Source organism: Symphalangus syndactylus, chromosome 13 (genome assembly GCF_028878055.3).
Source record: "Symphalangus syndactylus isolate Jambi chromosome 13, NHGRI_mSymSyn1-v2.1_pri, whole genome shotgun sequence".
Lineage (NCBI taxonomy): Eukaryota > Metazoa > Chordata > Mammalia > Primates > Hylobatidae > Symphalangus > Symphalangus syndactylus.
Genome location: NC_072435.2, coordinates 32,999,752 through 33,015,879, shown reverse-complemented (window position 1 = coordinate 33,015,879; position 16,128 = coordinate 32,999,752). Strand labels below are relative to the sequence as shown.

Below are 16,128 nucleotides of genomic sequence, written 5' to 3'. Positions count from 1 at the left end.
CATTTGGCCCCATTAATGATATAATACTCTCCTGATAATTTTACCTGAAATTCTGGATGTTAGGAGAGTCTACTCTAACATACAGAGAGGCTGTTTATAGAAAATCTGCTCTAACATACAGGGAATCTGTATAGCAGACTCCCCTCACACAGAACACTTCAGGTAAAATTGGGTAATAGGAAGAACAAACCACTGGGACGATAGGAACAAGCTATTTCCAGTTCTGTGTGAACTCAGAAGATTGTTCTGCCTACTCCTTTTTAGGAGCCTTCTCCTAGTTTTGCTTAGTCTCCTTGCAAGCATTTGCTGATAAGTAATCAAACCCTCTGCCAATCTCTCCCCTTCCCCCCTTCCCAACCCCACTGTAGCTCCCTACCCTGTGGTATTTTTGTATTTTGCCTCATAAATTCTTTTTTTTTTTTTTTTGAGATAAAGTTTTGTTCTTGTTGTCCAGGCTGGAGTGCAATGATGCAGCCCCCGCTCACTGCAACCTCCATCTCCTGGGTTCAAGTGATTCTCCTGCCTCAGTCTCCCAAGTAGCTGGGATTACTCGTGCCTGCCTCTATGCCCAGCTAATTTTTTTTTTTTTGTATTTTTAGTAGAAGCGGGGTTTCACCATGTTGGCCAGGCTGGTCTCGAACTCCTGACCTCAGGTGATACATGCCTTGGCCTCCCAAAGTGCTGGGATTACAAGCATAAGCCACCTTGTCCGGCCTTTCCCTCCTTTTAGAGATCACTGTAAACATAGATATTCAATCCTATTCTCCAATATCTGTAACTCATAATGTCATGCATGTCATTTAGCATTTAGTTGTGTAACGTGGGAGGGTAAATCCCGTCCTCGTTATGTTATCACGATTAGAAATGGAAGCCTTATTCTGCACATGGAGTGGAAAATTTTGTGTCTGTGAACACATCTGGAGAATTATGAGAAATCACGAAGCATGACTTCTATAAAAGTATATTGGTTTGCTCTGGCTGCCATAACAAGGTACCACAAACGGGGTGATTTAAACAATGGAAGTTAAATTTCTTCCAATTCTGGAGGTTCATGGTCTGAGATCAAGATGTCAGCAGTGTTGGCTTTTTTTGAGGCCCCTCTCCTCGGCTTATTGATGGCCGTCTTCTCTCTGTGTTCTCACTTGGTCATCCCTTTGTGTGTGTCTGCACTCTAATCTCCTGTTTTTAAATTTTTATTTATTTATTATTATTTTTTAAGATGGAGTTTTGCTGTTGTTGCCCAGGCTGGAGTGCAATGGCACAATCTCAGCTCATCGCAACTTACGCCTCCCGGGTTCAAGCGATTCTCCTGTCTCAGCCTCTAGAGTAGCTGGGATTACAGGCGTGAGCCACCACGTCTGGCTGATTTTTGTATTTTTAGTAGAGATGGGGTTTCTCCATGTTGGTCAGGCTGGTCTTGAACTCCCAACCTCAGGTGATCCACCCTCCTTGGCCTAATCTCCTATTTTTAGATGTACATAACTCGTATTGGATTAGGGTGCACATATCTGAACTTATTTTAACTTAACGACCTCTTGAAGAGCCCTGTCTCCAAGTACACTCACCTTCTGTGATACTGGGGATTAGAACATCAGCACATGAAATTTTTTTTTTTTTTTTTTTGAGACGAAGTCTCGCTCTTTTCACCCAGGCTGGAGTGCAATGGCGTGATCTCAGCTCACCGCAACCTCTGCCTCCCAGGCTCAAGCGATTCTCCTGCCTCAGCCTCCCAAGTAGCTGGGATTACAGGCATGCGCCACCACATCTGGCTAATTTTTGTATTTTTAGTAGAGATGAGATGAGATTTCACCATGTTGGCCAGGCTGGTCTCAAACTCCTGACCTCAGGTGATCCACCCACCTCGGCCTCCCAAAATCCTGGGGATTACAGGCGTGAGCCACCGCACCTAGCCAATAGATGTTTCCACTATGGACATTTGGAGCTCAATTCCACCGAGGATCTCCAGGGGGCAGTGTAGAGCACATGTCTTAGATTGGTAGATTCTACCAATTTTTGTTTATTATACATTTGGGGGCTGTTCCCACGACATGTATTCCTTGGGTTTCTACCCTGCTCTATGCATGATGTAAAGAGACTTCAATGGCTGGCAGAAGTCCTCAGAAAATGTGTAGCCCCTAGGCAAAATGTTACAGGTGCTCAAATAGAAATTCCAGGCCACATCCAGGAAATGCTAAGTGCTGAGCGTATAATCAGGTACAGACCACATCTGCTGCACACCCCTAATTCTTCTGTTCCCTCCAGGTGCTGTGCTCCATCATTGCAGGGCTGCTGCACTTCCTCTACCTGGCTTGCTTCACCTGGATGCTCCTGGAAGGGCTGCACCTCTTCCTCACCGTCAGGAACCTCAGGGTGGCCAACTACACCAGCACGGGCAGATTCAAGAAGAGGTTCATGTGCCCTGTAGGCTACGGGATCCCAGCTGTAATTATTGTTGTGTCAGCAATAGTTGGACCCCAGAATTATGGAACATTTACTCAGTAAGCATAATGTGTGTCTTTATGATGGTAGTAGCAATGGCCATGGCTCCTGGATGACTTAAAATCAAAATGTTTTCTTAGTCCATCTTTTTGTTTTGTTTTGTTTTTTTGTTTGTTTGTTTGTTTGTTTGTTTTGAGACAGAGTTTTGCTCTTCTTGCCCAGGCTGGAGTGCAATGGTGAGGTCTTGGCTCACTGCAACCTCCATCTCCCTGGTTCAAGTGATTCTCCTGCCTCAGCCTCCCAAGTAGCTGAGACTACAGGAGCCTGCCACCATGCCTGGCTAATTTTTGTATTTTTAGTTGAGACAGGGTTTCACCATGTTGGCTAGGCTGGTCTCGAACTCCTGACCTCAGTTGATCCACGTGCCTCGGCCTCCCAAGGTGCTGGGATTACAGGCGTGAGCCTTTGCGCTTAGCCCTTAGTCCATCTTTTAATTGCCAATTATACTTCAAACCAGTCCTTCCTTAAGCCTGAATTCTATTTTCTCTTGAAAATCCCTGGAGCAGTGGTTCTCAGCATCTTTGAGGTTGGATCCTTTTGAGAATTTTGTTGAAAACCAAAGCCCTTTTCCTCAGAGAAATGTGCATATAAACAAAAATTTGAATAAACCTTCAGCTAATTCAGGGACAGGAATAGCAAATTCCGGCCAGGCGCAGTGGCTCACACCTGTAATCCCAGCACTTTGGGAGGCCGAGGTGGGCAGATCACCTGAGGTCAGGAGTTCAAGACCAGCCTGGCCAACATGGTGAAACCCTGTCTCTACTAAAAATACAAAAAATTAGCTGGGCATTTTGGTGGGTGCCTGTAATTCAGCTACTCAGGAGGCTAAGGCAGGAGAATCGCTTGAACCCGGGAGGCGGAGGTTGCAGTGAGCCGAGATTGCACCATGGCACTCCAGCCTGGGCAACAAGAGCAAAACTCCATCTCAAAAAAAAAAAAAAAAAAAAAAAAAAAAAAGCAAATTCAGAGCCCTATATTAAGAACCCATGAGCTACACGTTCTCTTGGATTCTGAAAGAGTAGGTGGAACGTGCTGAGATGAATCTCCAAGATGTGAAGAATAACACCAATATTAAAACTATCAAAGCCCTATGGTGCATCAAAAATGGTGCTTCCTCTATGCAGTAGCTCATGCCATTCTCACCATGACCCTATGACATCAGCAGTTTATTTTCTTACACACAGGACACCTGGGCCTGAGTGCATTTCATAAACTTCCCCGAAGTCAGAGCTGCAAGGCGAGTCAGTCAGAATTTTCAAGGAAATAGTCTTAATAGCCATGTTTTATTGCTTCACTAATGAAGCTTGCAAAACTCAGCACACAACAGTTAGTTGAAGAAGTTAATATTTTGTTAATGGTGCTTGGGTTAGGAAGTAGGTTGTGCATACACTAAAACATCATGTATGTTACTGTTGTCCCTTTTTTTTTTTTGCGATGGAGTCTTGCTCACCTGCCCAGGCTGAAGTGCAGTGGCGTGATCTCAGCTCACTGCAACCACTGCCTCCCGGGTTCAAACAATTCTTCCGTCTCGGCCTCCTGAGTAGCTGGGATTACAGGCACCCACCATCATGCCCGGCTAATTTTTGTATTTTTTAGTGGAGACGGGGTTTCACCATGTTGGCCAGGCTGGTCTTGAACTCCAGACCTCAGGTGATCTGCCTGCCTCGGCTTCCCAGTGTTGTCCCTCTTAAAGTCAAAGAGATGCTTTGTTTCCAGCTTGAACTCTATGTCCTGCCAGAATGCTGGAGATAGAACAGTAGAGGAGTTGACCAACACTTTCTTTTTCTTTTTTTTTTTTTTTTTTTACAATTTTAAGTACTCCCTTTTGATTTTTTTCTATTATGGAAGATGGAAATTTGGTGTTTTTTTATTATTATATTTTAAGTTCTAGGGTACATGTGCACAACGTGCAGGTTTGTTACATATGTATACATGTGCCATGTTGGTGTGCTGCACCCATTAACTCATCATTTACATTAGGTATATCTCCTAATGCTATCCCTCCCCCCTACCCCAACCCCACGACAAGTCCCAGTGTGTGATGCTCCCCACCCTGTGTCCAAGTGTTTTCATTGTTCAATTCCCACCTATGAGTGAGAACATTGTGGTATTTGGTTTTCTGTCCTTGCGATAGTTTGCTGAGAATGATGGTTTCCAGCTTCATCTATGTCCCTACAAAGGACATGAACTCTCCTTTTTTATGGCTGCATAGTATTCCATGGTGTATATGTGCCACATTTTCTTAATCCAGTCTATCATTGATGGACATTTGGGTTGCCATTGTGGAAGACAGTGGGGCGATTCCTCAAGGATCTAGAACTAGAAATACCATTTGACCCAGCCATCCCATTACTGGGTATATACTCAAAGGATTATAAATCATGCTGCTATAAAGACACATGCACACGTATGTTTATTGTGGCACCATTCACAATAGCAAAGATTTGGAACCAACATTTTCAATAAAAGGCCAGATAGTAAATATGTTTGACTTTGCTGGCCACAGGGTCTCTGAGGTGACTACTCAATGTTGCCCATGTAGTGTGAAAGCAGCATTAACAATATATAACTGAATGAGTATGACTGTCTTTCAATAAAACCTGTGAAAGCAAGTGGCGGGCTGGATCTGACGCATGGGCCATAATTGGCAACCCTTCGGATAGAACTTAACTTTGGAAGCTTTTCTCCCTACTGAATGTTGGAGATTCAGGCTCTCAGCTTCCTTTTAAAAATAAGGTATGCTGCCTTTGCCATCATAAGCCAAGAAAGAATACAAATTATTTGGACAACAGAGTACCTGGTGTACGGAATATGCTTAATTAGAGTTAGTTTTTTATAGCTGTAGTTATTGTTTTTACTCTCTTTCTCATTATAGCAATCATTATCAACTTGCTAACTACATTTATTACTGTTAACTCATTGCTAGGAACTGCACTCAAAAACTTTAAGCACATTATCTTATTTAATCTTTCCTACAAGTTCTATATGAAGGCAGTGACAAAATTCTGATAAAAAAAAGTCAAAGGATATCCAAATAGAGAGATATTCTATGTTCATGGATAAGAAGACTCAACATTGTCAAGATGGCAGTTCTTCCCAACTTGATCTATAGATCCAACACACTCCAAATTAAGGTCCCAGAAAATTATTTTGTGGATATTGACAAACTGATTCTGAAGTTTAGATAAAGGAGGCAAAAGACCTAGAATGACCAACACTATTTAGAAGGAGAACAACAAAGCCAGAGAACTGACATTCCCTGACTTCAAGCCTCAGTAGAGAGCTACAGTCATCATTTAATCTTTCCAGTACTTTGATTAGCTCTATTACACACTTGAAAAAACTCAGCCTCAGAGCATGCATCTGCATCAAATGAGAACTCACATCTGACTCCATCTAAAATTCAGGATTCTGAGCGAAGTAACTCCCGACCCTGTTCACATCTTGCCCCAGGAGCCTGTATTCAAGCTCTCTGCCTTCTCCCAAGGAAGAGGCAGCTAATGCTTCTCTCTCTCTCAACAGCTGTTGGCTCAAGCTTGATAAAGGATTCATCTGGAGCTTCATGGGGCCAGTGGCAGTCATTATCTTGGTAGGTGATAATTATTTATGGGTGCGCCCGCGTTGGGTTGACCAAGCATACAAAATGTTTTTCTTATCTAAGGGGAAATGAGATGAAGATAAGAAATACAGCTTAATATGATCAGCCCCTCTTCCTGCAAGTACTGTCTTCACTTTTCTTTCCTTGGATTCCTCCTGGCTCACTTGTTGCTTTGTGTAATAATGTCATCTCTCCTGGGACTTCTTTTCAAAATGCTTTTATTCATTCCATTCAACAAATATTTAATTGTTGGCATCTCTACACAGGGTGACATGGTTTCCTGTTTGCCAGAAACTTTCTGATGACACCTGTTCCCTGGTAGAGACATTAATAGCAGCACCTTTCCACTTTCAAAGTGTCCTAGTTTGAATGATAAATTGGATAGTCACCTAATCAAGCACCAAATGCTACAGGGTATATGCTGTGTGTTGCATGTAATAAACCAGAATATATGTGCATACCATCTTTATAAAACCTGTGTCTTTCGGGAAAAGATTCTTAGGTCCTCCTCAAATTAGATTGTATAAAATGGCTCCAAAAGAAAATTCCAAGTCACTTTTTTCATGTGGTTCCCACAGATAAACCTGGTGTTCTACTTCCAAGTTCTGTGGATTTTGAGAAGCAAACTTTCCTCCCTCAATAAAGAAGTTTCCACCATTCAGGACACCAGGTAAGAAGGCATCAGGATCAGTGGTACCCACACATTATTCCTACATGACCACTCTTTTGGGAAAGAAACAACCCACGCAGAAATATGATATAAATTATCCTGGTGCGTGATAAAGAGTATGTGAAGGACAATTTATAGAAGAAATAGAAACTGATTTTCAGGTAACTTCATTTCCTTATTCAATAAATATTCATGCTGGGTGCAGTGACTCAAACTTGTAATCCCAGCACTTGAGGAGGCTGAGGTGACAGGATTGTTTGAGTCTAGCTGCTCCAGACCAGCCTGGCAACATATTGAGATCCCTGTCTCTACAACAAATGTACAAAATTGGCTGGGCATAGTGGCATGCGCCTGCAGTCCCAGCTATTTGGGAGGCTGCAAAGGGAGAATCACTTGAGCCGGGGAGGTTGAGGCTGCAGTGAGCTATGATCATGTCACTGTGCTCCATCCTGAGCAACAGAGCGAGACTCTGTCTCAAAAAAAAAAAAAAAAGAAGAAAAATAAACATTCATCAAGTGCCTCCTTTGTATAACACACTCTTCTTATGAAATTAATTCCAAGAGTATCAACATCCTCCTCCCACTCCACCAGGAGCCCATATACCCCTGGACTCCATTTTCTTTCCTTTTCTTTCTTTCTTTTCTTTTCTTTTTTTTTTTTTTTTTTTTTGAGACTGAGTCTCACTCTTTCGCCTAGGCTGGAGTCCAGCGGCACAATCTCGGCTCACTGCAACCTCCCACTCCCGGGTTCAAGCAATTCTCCTGGGTTCAAGCAATTCTCCTGTCTCAGCTTTCTGAGTAGCTGGGCCTACAGGCACACGCCACCCCACCTGGCTAATTTTTGTATTTTTAGTAGAGACGAGGTTTTGCCATATTGGTCAGGCTGGTCCCGAACTCTTGACCTCAGACTATCCACCCGCCTCAGCCTCCCAAAGTGCTGGGATTACAGGCATGAACCACACCATGCCGACCTGGACTCCATGTTCTTTGGTTGTAGAAACTCAATTCTCATGGGTACCCTATTAAAACTCAATTCTCATGGGCACACTATTAAAAATAATGATGACAAAAACTAATATTCAATAGAATCTTGATAGATGCTGGACATTTATCAATATTATTTCATGGTATGCTAATAGCTTCAACCCGTGGGGTGAATGCTACTAATATCCTCATTGATCATATGAGCCCACAGCTCACTTTACCCAAGAATGGGTAAGGATCTTGCATTGGTGAGTCATGTGCATGAAAATTAAAGGACTATCTGTCTAATTTCAGACCCTGTCTCAAGTCTCCTCTACTTATCAGTCGAATCTGACATTTCTTAACCTTGGTTTCCTCAATTCTTGAGGGTCAAAGTGCCACCCTTCTTGATGTTTCCCCATCCCTCTATTTCTCAATTCCTTACCCTCTAAGGGCTCACTTCTTCCTTAGAACTGCAAACAGCAAGCTCCATGTCTGACCTCATCCCCAGCAGCCATGCCCTGCTGCCAACCTCTTCCTCTTGCTGGTGAATAGACAGTTACCCTGTTGTGCTACACTAGGTTAATGTCACACTTTGGGGTAGAGATTAACTACCTCGTCTATTTCCTAAGTAATAAATCCGAGGTTAAGGTATTGACATGGTGGAAACATTGTGCTCTTTCAATAGGAAGGACTTGGATTCTAGAAATTTCAGACATCATGGCAGGAGGGCAGGCTGGGAAAGAGGAGCTGAGAGACTTGTTCCAGATCTGTTAGAAGCCCCCATCCACTTGAGTCCCTTTGCCTCCTAAGCTCCAGAATTAACCACTGCGCTATCGAATTGCATATCTGGCTGGGCACGGTGGTTCATGCCTGTAATCCCAGCACTTTGGGAGGCCGAGGTGGGTGGATCACAAGGTCAAGAGATCGAGACCATCCTGGCCAACATGGTGAAACCCTGTCTCTACTAAAAATACAAAAAATTATCCAGATGTGGTGGTGGCTCATGCCTGTAGTCCTAGCTACTTGGGAGGCTGAGGCAGGAGAATCGCTTGAACCCGGGAGGCAGAGGTTGCAGTGAGCCGAGATTGCACCACTGCTCTCCAGCCTGGGCAATAGAGCAAGACTCCATCCCAAAGAAAAAAATCACATATTTATGGTTCCCTTTGCCTGCGTCTTGGCTCTGTCCTCTTCTCCTTTCAGACTGACTTTCCACAGCTGATGAACAGGGCAGAGCCACCCCAAAGGGGTCTCACAGGTCCATTCTCCAAGCCTGTTACTTCAAATGCTTAAGAGAGAAAATCTGGTTCGCTGGGGGGAAAATGGATTGATTGACTCCTTATAGGTCAGGTGTGTACTCTGGAGCAACTGGCTATGGTCAGTGGGGATGAAGCCATATGGCACCATTTAGGCCAAAGAGAAAGTTGTCATGGGAGAATCCTGATATATCAGTGATTATGCTGACTCCTAAATGTAGACATAGGTAGGTTTTCTGTCTTTTCTATAAGTATATATCTTTCTGTAAGCATAAATGGAAGGAGGGCTGGATAAAAGAAAAATCACCAAGCTAGATAGCAGTTGTGGAAAACCTAGGAACCAAATCAGGAACAGGAAGGACTAATTAGCAAGTTTATCACAAACCGTAATATTTGTTGAGTATCTACTATGTGCTAGGCATTGTTCTAAGGACTGGAGATAAAGCAGTGAGTAAAACAGACCAAAATCCCTGCCCTCATAGAGTTTATATTCCCAGGGGGTAACACAAAAAGTAAAAAGTGAGGTCACACACACACACACACACACTCATCAGCTCTCCCAGCCAGCTGCCATCAACAATCCCACTCCATTATATGAAACACAATATATTTTGTGTGAAGAAACCCAACATTATGTTATGTTCTAAAGTCAGGAATTCACCATTATTCAAAATTTTTAATACAAATTTCTAGAAGGCATTTTCCCATAAATCTTCTAAAAAATCTAGGCAGAAGACACGCAGAGAAATTAAATTATTTTCAATGGTGGGGAAAAAGCACTATACTCAGTGATTTGCCATGATTGAAGTCATGGGTTCCGCTTCATCCTCAAGCTGTGTGACCTTGTTGTATGTGTCACTTAACTGCATGAAGCTGTCATGAGGTTTAAATAAGGGAATGCACACAGAGCATTTAGTTAGCACTTGTACTGAATACCTGGTAAATCATAGTTATTATTACTTTTATTCCCTGCAGAGTCATGACATTTAAAGCCATTGCTCAGCTATTTATCCTGGGCTGTTCTTGGGGCCTTGGTTTTTTTATGGTTGAAGAAGTAGGGAAGACGATTGGATCAATCATTGCATACTCATTCACCATCATCAACACCCTTCAGGGAGTGTTGCTCTTTGTGGTACACTGTCTCCTTAATCGCCAGGTAAGGCTAATTATTTTGTCTGTCATCAGCCTAGTCCTAAAGTCTAATTGAATGGCTGTTCACGTTCTAACTCTTCCCTGACCTTTTATAATTGTATTTTGGGGTTGTCTTGATCTGGGGATGAGGGTTTAGGTACTGCTGGGGTATGCTATATGCTGTGGGTTTCATCTGTTTAGCATCATAACATATCCTGAAGAGCATGGATCAGTCAGGATAAAGTGGATTATGCTGCAATAACAAATAGCCCCTTGCCTCCCACACTCAATCTTAGCAACTTAAAACAATAAATGTTTATTTCTTGCCTGTGCTACATAACTGTGACTTAACCCACATCGTCTTTCCTCTGGGGAGCAGGCTGAAGGTGTGGCCCTCTTTTTAGAACATTGATGGCTTCATCACACAGGAAAAGGAGATTGTGGGAAAGCACAGCTTAGCTCTCTTAAAGCTTCTACCTAGTAGTGATGCATCTCTGTTCTGCTCTCATTTAATTGGTCAAAGCAAGTCACATGGCCATACCTCAGTTCACCAAGCAGGGGATGAATAATCCTCCTGTAGTGAGGGGCACCACAAGAAGCGATGCTGAAATATGTGGTACAATCTACCACAAACTCAAAGAGACTTCAAGTCTAATCCCAGTTCTTCCACTGAGTAGGTGGCTGTGTGACTCTGGGTAAACTGCCTATCCTTTCTGAGCATCATCTGTAGTTTTCTCATCTGCAAATGTGGTGATGCCTTCATTACAGGGTTGAAGATTTAAATGAATCAGTGCAAACTCCTAGCATAGTCCTTAGCACACATTAAGATCTCAGTTAGTGTTGTTATTAAGATCTCAGTGAGTGTTATTTCAATTTTACTCTCCATAGAAAATTAGGACCAATTTTCCTGGCATTTTCCCTTTGCTGTTGAATAAAACTACCAGCAGTTAAGACGCTAGTGGCAAAAGGCTATCTTAACATGTCATTAATTTCTCTTCAATCTTTCAGTGCCTTAATGCTTGGTACTTCTCACTCACAGAAGAAGTAAAATATAATTTAATTGTCCTTGTGAAATGATGCTGAGCATTAAATCTTTAAATGTCATTTTTAGCATGTTAAAGAGGTTAGAGGAAGGCAATTCTTGGAATCACAGAGGATGGGTGATTGTAATGGTTAGCGTCAGGGCTCTGAGTAAGATGACAAGGTTTTGAGTCCTGGCTGTGTGACCTTGGGCATATCAATTTATCTGCAAGAGTCTCAACTTCTTCATCTTTAATTGTGGGTAGGAGAAATGTCTCTCTCACTCCATTTATGTAAGAATTAAATGATATATTGCATATACAGAGTTTTGAATATAGCTAGTGTTCAATAAATGGTGACCTTCACCATCATATAATCACCAACACCCCCACCATTATCATCTAACCATCACCATAGTCACTTTTATCATTATCACCATTATCATCTTTATCATAATCACCTTTACCATCACCACCTTCATTACCTTTATCATGCCTTCACCATCTTTACTATCATCACCATCATCACCATTACCATAACCTTCATTATCACCCTTATCAACATCACTATCATCACCACCACCTATATAATCATCACCTTCACCATCATCACCTTCATCATCTTCATCACCATCACCATCATCACCATTACCGTCACCTTCATCATCATCACCATCACCATCACCATCATCACCATTACCATCACCTTCATTATCACCTTCACATTACTTTCATCATTACTATCACCACCATCACCATGACCTTCATCATCACCTTCACTACCATCACCTTCATCAACATCAGCATCATCACCCTCATCATGATCACTTTCATCATCACTGCTACTTTTACCATCATCCATTCCATTATCATCAACTTCATCATCACCTTCACCATCATCATCACTATCATCACCTTATCATCATCTTCATCATCACCTTCACCATCATCACCATTACCATCACCTTCATCATCATCAATTCCATTACCTTTATCATCATCTTCATCATTATCACCTGCATCATCACCATCATCACCATTACCATCACCTTCATCATCATCACCATGATCTTAATTACTTTCATTACCACCAGCACTATCATCAATAGTCACCTTCATCACCATCATCATCATCATCATCTATTGAGTCCTGTAGTGTCTGATATTTAATACACACCTTTTTTACAACTGAGAAGTTAGAGTTTAAATAAAATGAATCAACATGGGCATGGCCAAGATTATATGGAAAACTAGAGAGTAGGGCTTGGTGTCTTTATCTTTAGCCTCCCATTTTAGTATCCTTTCTCCCAAACCAAGCTCTGGATGTAACACGGACCTCTCTACTCAAATTTCTAGGTTCGAATGGAATACAAAAAGTGGTTTAGTGGGATGCGGAAAGGGGTAGAAACTGAAAGCACTGAGATGTCTCGCTCTACTACCCAAACCAAAACGGTAAGATCAGCTCCTTCTGAGTGCCTTATTGGAATCTGACGTCTCATGCCTCTAGAAGCTTTCTGGTTCCTTGATCTGAAAGAAAAGAGAAATTGCATTAGATTCCTGTATTATGCAGCTGAAGTTTCTGGGTTTTGAGACCAAAACCAGAACCCACCCATTTCTTCCTTCCTTCCTTCCTTCCTTCCTTCCTTCCTTCCTTCCTTCCTCCCTCCCTCCTTCCTTCCTTCCCTCCTTCCTTCCTTTTCTCCCTTTTTTCCTTGCTCTCTCTCAGTCTCTTCCTCTCCCTCATTCCTGGTTTCCCTCTCCTTCCTTACATTTTATTTCTTTCTCACTCTCTTTTATACCATCTATCTTTTTCTCCCCCTTCCTCCTTCTCTCTCGTTTCTCTCTGTTTCATTCTTTCTATCACTCCCTTCTTCTCTTCCTCTCTCTTTTCATTTCTTCCTTCAACAAACATCCAAGGGATATTTAACAAAAAAAGTTTAATTTATTAACAACATTCATTTAACACATATTTATTGTCTGCTATGTGCCAGGCACTGTTTAGGTGCTGGAGAACGATCAGTGGACCCATTGACAGTAGTCCTTGACCTCACAGAGCTAACATGCTAGTTGAGTGAGGGGACTGACAACAGACCCCAAAAAGTGAATTTTATGGTATGTTAGAAAGTGATAAATGCTTTAGAAAAAAATAGAGCAATGGAGAGCAGCCAGGAATGACAGGGTGGGAGGATTCTAGTTTTAAATAAGGTGACTACAAGAAGCTGGCACTTGACCAAAAATTTGAAGGCTGTGTATGATAAAAACGACCTCTGGTTTGTGAAATTATCTAGATTTGGAGGACTAGGAAGAGACTCTTTTTGGTCAGAAACCACAGATTCCCAAGTGCTGTGACTCGTGAAACTGGGTTTGCCCCTTGCGGCAGCCTGAATGCTAAGACCATGGAGCTGTTTCAAAGATATGAGCTTTATTTGGGACAGAGAGCTTCTTAGCTAGGGTAGCACTTCTCATTGTGAAGATTAAATGATGTCAAATAAGCACTTAGAAGGCTGCCTGGCACCACAGGAAGCCCCTGTAAATGTTTGTGAAAAGATACAATAAAATAACCATTATTAGATAGTGGAGTTTTTTTGGAGGACGATGGGAAGTTGTAATGTCAGATATTGAGCTTTGGACCTAACAGAAATCCTAGCTTGTCATCTCTGGGCAAGTTAGAAGTTTTAGTTAATTTCTCTTTCACCTTTTCTCCTTATTATCTTCCCCGCAAGTAGGAAGAAGTGGGGAAGTCCTCAGAATTCTTTCATAAAGGAGACACTGCAACATTATCTGCAGATTCAACCAAGCAACGGCAGCCACAGGTTCATCTCGTCTCTGCTGCTTGGCTAAACGTGAACTGACCTGGCAAATGCCATGGCAATGACCCGGAAGTTACTGCACCTTTCCGTTTGTCTACAGCGCCCCTGTGGTCACACATAGATTGGACAAATGCCACTATTTCTAGCTTTCCTGTGAAAAGTCCAGGCTCATTCACCTATTTTGGCTTTTTATGTTCATAGAAAGAACAAGACATTTGGGAGAATTCTTAGATCCAGAGTCCAGTAGTGTGGCACGTGCAATGAAGTGTCCGAAGGATGCATTTTAAAGATGGTGGGCGGGAGAAGTGGATTTTCTTCTTGCAGCTACTGCCACCTTGCCAGAAACTCACTAACTGGCATCTGGATTCAGCTCATAGTTCCCTTTCTGGCCTCTCTTGCTGTATTTTATGCTCCCAAAGATCTTACATTAACACTCCACATTCACATAATTCAACAATTTTCATATGGATCAGTATTAAAGAGGGTGTTGCATTTTGCAATACGAAAATGCATCATCATCCCAGCTTAGGGGTGTATTGTCACTGCACAGGCTCTTTTGTCCGAGACACTGACATTTCTCCATTTTTTTTGCCTGAGACTTTTTTATTTATGTATTTATTTTTTTTTGAGACGGGGTTTTGCTCTGGTTACCCAGGCTGGAATGCAGTGATGTGATCTCCCTTCACCGCAACCTCTGCTTCCCGAGTTCAAGAGATTCTCCTGCCTCAGCCTCCCGAGCAGCTAGGATTACAGGCGCCTGCCACCACGCCCGGCTCATTTTTTGTATTTTTAGTAGAGACAGGGTTTCACCATGTTGGCCAGGTTGGTCTTGAACTCCTGATCTCAGGTAATCCACCTTCCTTGGCCTCCCAAAGTGCTAGGATGACAGGTGTGAGCGACCGAGCCCGGCCTGCCTGAGACTTTTCGAGCCCACATGTACACATGGGTTAAAGATCATTTTGTTTTCTTAGTGTCCTCTTGAACATGTCCCAGTACAAATGTCTGGAAACAAAAAACGTGGGTCATTCGGACTCATTTTTTCGTTTTACCATGTCTAATTACTTTTACAAAGTTACCGGTTTTTAGGTATGTTTTTCAGCACATTAATAAATGTGTGGATGATTGTTATGACAGAATAGCTCCAAAAAGATTTTAAATGCTAATGACTGTCAATGTTATAATAGGCAAGAGCCATCATCATTTATTTGAAGAAATTTCAAACCAGGCGCGGTGGCTCATGCCTGTAATCTCAGCACTTCGGGAGGCTGAGGTAGGAGGACTGTTTGAGGCCAGGAGTTTGAGACGCCCTGGAAAACATTGTGAGACCCCATATCTACAAAAAATTTACAAAATTAGCTAAGCATAGTGGTACATTCCTGTAGTCCCCGCTACACAGGAGGCTGAGGCACTAGGGTTGCTTGAGCCCCAGGAATTCGAGGCTGTAGTGAGCAATGATTGCACCACTGCACTTCAGCCTGGGAGGCCGTGGTACTCTGTCTCAAAAAAAAAAAACAAAATGAAAATCATGTGAGGTCTTCTGGGGTTGTAGACAAAGGGTTGAGGACTTTTCTGCTTAATTAACGCAAATGTCTCCTCCATAGATATAAACAGAATAGTGTACATCCACTCCACCTGCTGGCTTTGAAGTTATGTGATTCCTTTGGAAAAGGGAAAATGAAGGGATATTCACATGGTTGCAAAATGTGTGCATGCAGCGCAACTTTTTGTTTTGCATAATTTCAAATGTACACGAATAAAGGCTGCGTAAAATGCAATCTTCCTGGGCAGCTGACAAACCCTTGTGCCGAGTTCCTAGTGATGCTGTGATTGCTCTCTGGTCCATGGCGGTTGAAGAAAGAATAAATAAGCCATGTATTCTGGGTGTTGCAGGTTTGAATTCAGACTCCTCTATTGGCCATTTTTCCTCCCTTCCAACTTGAAGGCTGTTTCTTTTCTTTTTTTTGATGGAGTTTTGCTCTCGTTGCCCAGACTGGAGTGCAATGGCGCAATCTCGGCTCACTGCAAACTCCGCCTCCCGGGTTCAAGTGATTCTCCTGCCTCAGCCTCCCGAGTAGCTGGGATTACAGGCATGTGCCACTACACCCGGCTAATTTTGTATTTTTAGTAAAGACAAGGTTTCTCCATGTTGGCCAGGCTGGTCTCGAACTCCTGAGCTCAGGTGA

The 16,128-nt window shown here is 42.5% G+C and overlaps 1 protein-coding gene across 1 annotated transcript in view; it reads left to right on the top strand.

Annotated features, from left to right (window-relative positions):
• The window catches only part of LOC129461240 (putative adhesion G protein-coupled receptor E4P), a 47,933-nt gene extending 32,213 nt beyond the window's left edge, over positions 1–15,720 (top strand). The window contains exons 12-17 of the mRNA XM_063615825.1: positions 2,263–2,498; positions 6,022–6,088; positions 6,676–6,767; positions 9,961–10,141; positions 12,492–12,587; positions 13,862–15,720. Coding sequence (XP_063471895.1) covers positions 2,263–2,498; positions 6,022–6,088; positions 6,676–6,767; positions 9,961–10,141; positions 12,492–12,587; positions 13,862–13,987 — 798 coding nt within the window. The 3' untranslated portion in view covers positions 13,988–15,720. The remainder of the gene's footprint in view (positions 1–2,262; positions 2,499–6,021; positions 6,089–6,675; positions 6,768–9,960; positions 10,142–12,491; positions 12,588–13,861) is intronic.
• The last annotated feature ends 408 nt before the right edge of the window (positions 15,721–16,128 follow it).